This window comes from Pelmatolapia mariae, linkage group LG15 (assembly GCF_036321145.2).
Source record: "Pelmatolapia mariae isolate MD_Pm_ZW linkage group LG15, Pm_UMD_F_2, whole genome shotgun sequence".
Taxonomy (NCBI): Eukaryota; Metazoa; Chordata; class Actinopteri; order Cichliformes; family Cichlidae; genus Pelmatolapia; species Pelmatolapia mariae.
This window is the reverse complement of record NC_086240.1, coordinates 19,844,057-19,853,714: the sequence shown is the minus strand read 5'-3', so window position 1 is coordinate 19,853,714 and position 9,658 is coordinate 19,844,057. Positions and strand designations below refer to the sequence as shown.

Below are 9,658 nucleotides of genomic sequence, written 5' to 3'. Positions count from 1 at the left end.
GTTTCTGATTGCAGTTAAGAAACTGACTTATAGCAGCATAACATTAAAACCAGAGTCAACCCACAACTTTAGGAATTATTTTCATTTTCAGACCCAAAACTGGGAAAATATTTTATAATTTCACAAACTTTTTGGCTGTGGACCAGTCTGATTAATTTGCAGACTCATTCTTGAGGGTTTGCTCTCCAACATGTGATGAGAAAAATGTGGTCAGTAGTTTTGGTTTGATTCGATGTGGAAAACTGACATCAGAGAAGTAAAATAAGCTGCTAGACCAGGGGTGTCAAACATAGGCCCCGGTGACCAGAATCGGCCGAGCAATCCAGCCCACTGGACAGCTTTGGAAAATGTAATTGTCATTCATGCCACATCAGAGTAAACAAGTAACAGATAAACAACAGAAAGTTCCTGTTTTTTCATCATCTGCTATAGAAATGTATGGGTTTTTTGGGGTGGGTTCACAGAACAAAAGACATTTTCTGTGAATTAATGAAAACTTTATGTTTTTTAATTACAGGGCAGTTTTGGCCATGAAAATCCAGAACATATTCTGTAGTTTTACATCTAGATTTTTAAGACATAGCACCCCCAAATGCCACATAGGTAGACACACTAAGCAGATAGTCACAATAAACAGTTCTTGTTTATTCACGGTTCATTTCTTACATTGTTCAAGTACAAAGTTAAAATGCCTTTTTAATTAGTTCATATTCATACAAGAGTAAAATAATAATAGTGCCTTTCTTCACTACCGCAAACATAAATACAGTAAATGTAAAGACAAACTTGATTTATACTCCTAACAATAAATTTTTCTTGTTTTCAGATAAAATTTTAGCACCTTTTGAAACACCAACAGGTCCTCCTTTTCCTAAAAGCTCATCTTACATTTAGTCCATGAGATGAGTGTCTGCATGCGCCACAGCATTGTATTTGTAGGTGTTGTGCATGTATCTCTGCGTGTGAGCGTCGGTCGCTCTGTGTCATAACAGTGTGTGTTTGTCTGTGTATGTATGTGTGTGTTTGAAAGTGTATCAGTGTTTAAAACAGCGCATCACTCAGCCTAAAAGCTGTCGATAGGCGAACAGAAACATCATCACCGTATCACCCATCACTTAAAAACGTCAGCTCCTTTCCTCACACTTTTCCCCTCCGTGGAGCTCTCACACAGAGACGTGTTGGAAAAAAGCAAAATAAACAGCTGGAAACTGTAAACAGGCTGAAAATGCCTGTGCTGAACCAGCAGCCTCCAGAGCAAATATAACAACGCCGGTGAGCCACAAGACTTAAACCACTGGCAGCTGCAGTGAGTGATCACGCTTTTAATGCGATGCTCTGCTGAGAAATTTGGATCCTGGCGTTCAGTCAGGTGTCACTTTGTCACAAAACGCCCACCCAGCAATGGCTTACATGTCAAGCTCACACATTTTATGGCAAGGGCACTCCCCAATGGCAGTGGTCTCCCCCAGCACACCACAAATATGGCTCGAGGAACGCAACAACAAGCCTGATGTTTGGACGTGGCCTCTAAACGTCCCAGATTGAGGGGGGCCTATACAATATTAGGCAGGTACTTTAATATTATGGCTACTTTGGCGTGTATATACATCTAGATATAAATATCCCCGTCTAAAAGTTGTGAAGTTATTTAACTGTTTAACAGCTTCTGAAGAAGCTCAGATTTCTGGTTCAGAGGATGACCAAAACTTTAGGAACTAAGTTATTAAATTTGATTTAAATGTTTTGGCATGGATCAGCTCTGCACATGGCCTTCAATAAATCTGAAATGATAAGATTCTTTGAAGCTCATGTATTTTATTAATACGTTTCTTAAGTCTCAGGACCTCCAGACTGGGAACCGCCTTATGCCAGTGGAAATTCAGCTTTTACAGCCAGCTTTAACTCTACCCGTCTCTGTTTGAGAGCATCGTGCGGCTCATAGCTTCAACGATTTAAAATAGAACAAGTCACTATACTAACTGTAATATATGCTTTCTCTAGCCTCTCTCTCTCTCCACTCTAGGCTGAGACTGAACTGAACTGAGCACCAACCTGGAACAGTACACACACACAATAACAGATTATTACTGTAATTATTATTACCATATTATTATTATCGTTACTCCCTAATCTAACATGGAATCGGAGATTACACTGACTGACTGACATGCAGCACCTGGGGAGGGGCAGGGCAGGGCGAGGTGGGGTTATTGGAGTGAGGGAGGGATTAGGGTAAGGGTGGGCAGGATTTGGGAGCACCAAGCGTCGTGGGGCCATGATGATGTCACAGCCAGCAGCGCTGCGGAAAGCCTGATGGCGGACAGGCGGCCGGCAAGAACACAGTGTGTATGCATGTGTGAGTGTAGCGGTGTTGGGTGTTCTGTAGCGAAAGGAGAAGCGTGAAGGTTGTTTCCAGCAAATGAGAGTGTGAGTGTGTGTGAGACCTGCAAGAAGAGCACTGTAAAAAAGAGCAGAGTTTAAAAAGCACCTGAAGGTTGGTTGTAGAAACGGAGAGTAAACATGACGGAACAAAATCTTTGAACCTGCTGGCTTACTGTGGCTATGAGAGGTTGTGCATGTTTGTGTGAAGGTCTGTGTGTGTGTTTGTGTGTGTGAGACGGCATAGACTGCATGTGTCCAGTTGTTAGCTGGTATCTGAGGAAGGTCTGAGGATCGGAAGGCTTCCTGGAAAAGATGGTCGTCCGAGGACCAAAAGCACCAGACTGAAGTGTTTTCTCTAAAGGCAGCCCTGTCTAAATAAAACATACATATGAACTTGTTTCTCATAGTGTGTGTGTGTGTGTGTGTGTGTGTGTGTGTGTGTGTGTGTGTCTGTATGTGTGTGTGTGTAATAAATACAGCCACCACACTGGATGACATTTCCTCTTCACAGAGCAGCTGAGTTCATCCCAGCATGCATTGGGTGAAAGGCAGATGAAACACCCAAGAAGGCTCACACAGCTGAACCTGTGTTACATAAGGAAGCTTCTTTTTATTTATACAGGGCTATCTGTTTCAGTCACAGGAAGTAGAAAGCCAGCATATTGTCCACAGAGTAAAGTCGGCCTCTGCTTTCAGCCGACGCCGATGCAGAACGGTGACTGTAGGACGTTTTGGATCCCTGTGAAGCACAGGGGGAGAACGAGTGCCAGGGGGATGGCAGACTAGTCACTTAACTGACAGTGGAGCTGAGGCACAAAAAGAAGCTGCATTGTAAGAGGAGGGAGCGTAAAATGCTGCTGAGAAGAGGATGCTGAATGTCTCCTACTTCTAACCACCAATGTTTTAGGTTAATGCTTCTCGGAGGCGATGGTGCTCTGCAGGCAGAAATAATCCTGCAGAATGAGTTTAACCTCATTCTGTAAAAGACAGAAGTGCCTTAAACCTGGATTTTTTTTTTTTTTTTGAATGACCAGCAGGGCGGCGATGCAAGAAAAGACTACTGGTTATTTTAAGTTGATGGATAAAATCCTGTTCTTTATATTCCCTATGGTTGGAGTTGGAGATTGAACGCACGTAAACAGAGACACAGACATGCTGAACTGAGATCCTGGGAATTTTGTTATGTTGATAGAAGTTTAACTTCCAGGGGAAAAATACCTTATTTCTTTTTCTTAATTTCTGTTTCTTATGTCCCAGTGACCTTTGAAATTAAAGCTAATTTAGATAGTATTTCAAAACTGTCCAAATAAATGCCTCGAGGGGCTTTCTCTTTAAAGGTACTTTTTGCAGCTGTATGCAGCTTTAAACTAAATCCTTCACCATCAGGGGGCAGTGTTTTCCATGTGACTCTGTTGATATGGTTTGAGATTCATGCTACTGTTTCTGTTTTTACCCTCTGATATTTGCTTTTATTCCTCAAGAGGCCTTTCATTCATTTACTCCTTTCATTTGCCAGACTGCCAGCCTAAGTAAGAATACATAAACCTGATGTGCTATCTTGTGGTACAAAGTGGTATTACATGGTCCTACTTCACCAACGGCTGATTTCTCTCTAACACATTTAAGGAATTGCCAAAATCAGCTGATCTAGACCTTCTTCTGCTAAGTTGATGTGAATTTGAAGAAAAAAAAGTTTGATTAAAACTGTTCACTTCTATTTTGAGGTGAGATTTTCATATGAAACTCAGAATACTGTTAGTATACATTTGAGTTCACTGTACATATAAAAAATAAAATATGAATAGAATGAAACAAAAGCTAAATCCAGTTTCTACTTTGGTATCTTGGCAGTATTTGGATCTTATGTTCAAATGCCAGTTCAAAAACAGCAAAAGCACTGGAGTTACTGCAGTTAGTACACATTTGGAGGATACTGTGCCAAGTCCTAAACAATAAATATATTTGCATTTCATGATCTCAAATCCACTCAAACACTAAATTATTTTGCAAAATACTTAATGTTTGGAATTTATGATGCTGGAGAGTTATTAGCATAACATTTTGCAGAAATTTCCCATTAGCCCTAAACAATACTTTGAAGAAAGAGAGGGAAGTCAAAAGATAATCAAGTTAAATTTTAGATTACTTGAATTTAACTTCAAATTTCTCCAATCTATCAACCTAACATCCAATGAACATCGTCTTCTGCCTTCAATAATCTTAACGAGGCAAACTTTGGTATAATATGATGACATCTACTTGTTCCTGATGATCATCAGCTTAGTGACATCGGAGTAATATTAAATTTAAAATGAGCACCAAAGTCATTTAACAATTGTCATCCCAGCATAAGTGAAACACGAGGAAATATTTTCATTATTAAAAGCATTCGCGAACCTAGTGTCTGAAAACCACCAGGAAGTAATCAATACAGTACAGAGATGGTTTGCTTGTTGTGAGGAAAGTAGAAGTAGCTTATGTTTTATATACTGTGTATAGAGTACATTTGCAGTATGAAGTATGTTTTACCCTAACATGGTTGTCTCCCACTAGAGGGCACTCTAAGCACTGAGGATGCAGACAGCAGCAAGGATGTTTCTACTGTACTAGTTCTGTTTTAAATTTCATAACTTTTGTTTACATTCAGAGGGTTTTTTGCTTTTATATGTCAGCATTTTGATCTTACAATAAGGCTGTTAAAGTTAACTGAAACTAAACCACAAATTAGTTCACTGAAATAAAAAGAAAACTAACCAAAACACTTACAAAACTATATAAAATATTAAACTATACAGCAACTGTCTTCGGTTTTAGTCAATTTGTCAACCAGGTTGAGGACACCAGGATGTCTTCATCTCTGTGTTTGTTTTGTTGTATTATTCCATCCTGATAAAAACTACCATACATTTCATAATAAGGAGAAGTAAAACTAACACTGAAACTAAAGTGATAATAGTAAGTCCACCCTGGAGACACAAGAAACTACTGAAAAATATAAAAATCAAACATTAACAAGTAAAATAAACTCCTCAAACCACAGCTGCATCCCAATAAAATTCTGTTTTATTTTATTATTTCATATTGCTTTAGATAAAAGTGGATCTCTTTTTTTTTTTGCACTGAGGTATAAATTCACCTGCTAGGATTATTTGTAGCACAAGAGCATCCTCCTCCTTTAAGAAACATTTAAAGGTTATAGTCTTATTAAGCTGTAGTCACACTAAGAAAAATGCTCTATATATTAATCTGAGCTGGTCCCAAAAAGTTGATTCTGTTCATCTGGACGTAGCATTTTCAGTGACTTCTTCAGTCTCACCTGACTGCAGGTTTCCCCAACCTTATAAACAGTACCTTTGCATAATGACTAAAACTAGCACCAGTGAGTAACAATGGACTGTGAGGTCAGTTTCATGATCATAAACATGCAAATTGCCATACCATTCACAGAGAGTTGGGGAATGACTGCAACCACAGCATGAAAGTGAAAAGATGAACTCTTAGGCCTCCTCGTCAATTCAGATATGCCATCCGCTTAGCCAGAAGTTGTTTGGTTTCCCCAATGTATGAATCATGGCAATCCTTCTGGCACTTAACAGCGTGCACTATATTACTCTGTTTGTGTTGGGGGACCCGATCCTTCGGGGGGACCAATTTTTGGCGCAGCGTGTTTTAGGGTTTGAAAGCTACCGAGACATGTTGTTTACAGAAAATACGTCTCAGCTGTTCTATTACTCCTGAAAAAAAAAGATCAATAAATGTTTTTGCTTAGGTAGCAGTTGTCCTTCTCTCCTGGATCGCCTGAAGCTTCCTTTAGGTGTCTTCCCAGCTTTAATGAAGCCTTTTTGGTACAATGTTCTTCCACTTCCGCTATTCGCTCTAGTGAAACATTCCTCCCATTGAAAGCGCTACGTCCAGAATCAACTTTTTGGGATTTCCTTACCTGGAGCATGCATCAAGAAATCTAAGCTGGGTTATCTTCCTTTTGGACACTCTCCTGCACCCTCATTCAATCCTTAAACCTCACAGCTACCTGTTTTGCCTGCTGTTGCCTCCACCTGCTCGTCTATTTTAACTCAAAACTGCAGCGACTGAAACAAGCAGAGACCATTCAGTCTCCAAGAGCACCAAAATCTGTAAAAGTGTTGTATTAAAGTGGCACCATTTAGACTCTATCACTGCCTGACCAGCACCACGAATGTTACGTGTGTTTGTGTGTCTTTCTGTTTTCACAACACATGAATACAGTAAAGTGTTGCGGGACTCATTGGTCTGTTTGTACGTATTCAGAGAGATCTTAAAGACAGAAAAAAGGCAGGGCATCTGTGTTAGTTTGGCGCCCCCTGGAGGTTTGAACTCCAGCTGATACGACACAGTAAAGCCAGAAGACATCAGTTTCAAGGTCGGACAGGAAGTTTGTGTATGACAGAAAACTGTACCTGTGTGTGTGTGTGTGTGTGTATGTGTGTGTGGTAGCACGGTAGCACCAGGGGACTAAGGTCAGCCAGTGGTCTACAAGGGATCTCAGGAGCAGTCCTTTACAGAGTGTGTATGTGAGTGTTTGTGTGTGTATGTCCGGTCATCTGTTTCATCTTGCGTCAGCCAACCTTCATGTACTGACTGTACACTGTGTATGGTTATCAGTGTCTGTTTCTGTTTATATGTGTGTGTCTGTACGTGGGAGAGAGTTGGTGTGTGTGACTAGTTGCAGGCAAAGTATTCCTTTAGAGGAGCAAAAAGGTGCCTGATGACAGGGACGCTCCACGAACGTCCCAGAAGCCTTTGTCTGGCCAGACGACTCATGTTGGACACGTCGGTGTAGTGGACGGGGAAACCAAACACCCTGAAACACACCACACAGATCATTACTTCAGACTTTAAATAGAAAAAGGTCTGTGAAGCAAAGCCAAGAAATATTTCAATTTACTTAGGATCCTAAACTGAAAAAAAGATTACTTTTTTTCATTTGAATTTGTTATATTTGTTAGTTCTTGTCTTTCAAAGATTCAAAACATTTATTGTCATGAGTACAAAGAAAAGCATTTCTCTGTGCAATGAAATTCTTTCTCTGCTGACCACACACAGATGCTGGTTAATATGTGCAAATAGAACTGGAACAGATAAAATACAAATAGTATAAATAAATAAATGGAGACAAAAACTGAAGTGTTAAATAGATTTGTGTGCAAAAGAGCTTTGAGCTTAATGCTGGTTTAATATGTAAGATGACCTGATGTGGAAAATTATTACTGTTCAAATAGATCAGCTGTTCAAGAGTCTGATAGCAGTGGGGAAGAAGGAGTTGTTGAGTCGGGATGGATTTCACACTTCTAAACCTTGGTCCCGACGGCAGAAGTGTGAACAGTCCGTGTTGGGGGTGTGTGGGGTCTTTGAGGATGGAGGAAGCTCTCCTCTGGACTCTGTGATGGTAGATGCTCTGCAGAGAGGGCAGCAGAGTCCTGATGATCTTCTCCGCAGTTGTTATCACTCTCTGCAGGCGTTTGCGGTCCATAGCAGTAGTGCTGCCGTACCATGCAGTGATGCAGCTGGTCAGTGTGCTCTCCACAATGCAGCTGTAGAACTTGCTGAGGATCTTGGCCCACATACCAAATTTCCTCAGCCTCCTCAGGAAATACACCCGCTGCTGAGCCTTCTTGACCAGCTGTGAGGTGTTCAGTGTCCAGTGGGATCCTCAGTGATGTAGACGCCCAGGTATCTAAAGCTGCTCACCCTCTCCACTTCAAGCCCCCGGATAAACAGCAGCTGGTGAGGCCTCCTCTTCTTTCTCGTGTCCACTATCATCTCCTTTGTCTTGTCAGTGTTGAGAGTGAGGAGACCTTTTGGAGGTGACACAGTCTTGGGTGTACAGGGTCTAGAGGATGGGACTGAGGACTCAACCCTGTGGAACGCCAGTGTTTGTAATTATGCTGGCTGAAGTCCTGTTGCCGATCCTGACGGACTGGGCCCTGCCAGTCAAAAAAGTCCAGTAGTTAGTCACATAGGGTGGGGTGTAGGCCGAGTGTTGCCAGCTTGTGAGTGAGTTTGTGTGGGATGACTGTATTGAAGGAGGAGCTGTAATCAACAAAAGGTACCCTGATGTATGAGTCTTTGTTTTCCAGATGGGAGAGGGAATAGTGAAGGGCAGCAGCGATGGCGTCTGACGTGGACCTATTGGGCCAGTAGGCATACTGCAGGGGATCCAGAGTGTCTGTGATGCTGCTCTGAATGTAGCCCAGCACCACTCTCTTGAAGCACTTTGTAATGATTGGAGTGAGTGCAACTGGTCTATAGTCATTTTGGCAGGTGGTTAGGCTTTTCTTGGGATGAGGGATGATGGTTGTGGTCTTGACTAAGGTCAGCCAGTGGTCTAAAAGGGATCTCAGGAAGTAGTCCTTTACAGTGTGTGTATGTGTGTATTTATGTGTCTTTGTCATTGTCTTAAATGTTTGCTTTTCATTTGCTTTGATTATTTTTTGTTTTAATGTTTTACTTCCTGCTTTTGTTTCTTTCCCTCCATTGAAACGCGGTCAAATTCATTTACCTTGAATTTGACTGCTTCCACCTGTGTCTCATTTAGTAATCACCCCTCTTTTTATATGAACCCCACTTCTCATTTTACAATTTACATATATTGAAATTCTCGAATATTAGTCCCTCATTACCAAATAGTAAAGAAGAGACACAATTTCATTTCATGAAATGTGAAATCTTGTTAGTTAAACATGTGGCACAACTACGTCATAAGAAGTTTTTAGCCCAATTAATCTCATATTGAGCTTTGTATTGTAAGACAAAGACGCTACAATAAGAGAAAGAAAACCCCACCAATCAAATGACTTCCTATAAGTAAGCACTTGGCAACAGTGGGAAGGAAAAACTCCCTTTTAACAGGAAGAAACCTCAGGGAGGGCAGCCCATTTGATGCGACCGTTTGAGGGTGAGGCGACACACGTACATGATCTCAGGTCTAACATGCTTGAATTACAATCTCAACCCTACTATGTCACCATGTCACCATTTCTCTAATAATTAAAACAAGTTTAATTATCACTTTCATGCAAGAACATGCTTAAAACAATTAACCTCTTAACATCCACCTGTACAGGTATGTATATATGGATTTTTCATTTTTTAAGGTAAGCCCAAATGTAAATTCAGAAGACCCATATGGTCAAAATGAAATCTAACCTTTACCCTTAGAGGTCTGCAGTCACCTGCTGGATGTTAAGAGGTAAAAAAAAAAAGACACACACACACACACACACACACAAACACGCGG

At 40.9% G+C, this 9,658-nt stretch overlaps 1 protein-coding gene across 8 annotated transcripts in view; it reads right to left on the bottom strand.

Annotated features, from left to right (window-relative positions):
* Nucleotides 1-522: 522 nt before the first annotated feature.
* Nucleotides 523-9,658, bottom strand: part of LOC134643295 (DNA (cytosine-5)-methyltransferase 3A-like) — a 101,624-nt gene continuing 92,488 nt past the window's right edge. For all 8 annotated transcript variants that reach the window (XM_063495586.1, XM_063495590.1, XM_063495592.1 and 5 more), the window contains one exon: nucleotides 523-7,222. In XM_063495586.1, the coding sequence (XP_063351656.1) occupies nucleotides 7,081-7,222 (142 nt within the window). In that variant the 3' untranslated portion in view covers nucleotides 523-7,080. The remainder of the gene's footprint in view (nucleotides 7,223-9,658) is intronic.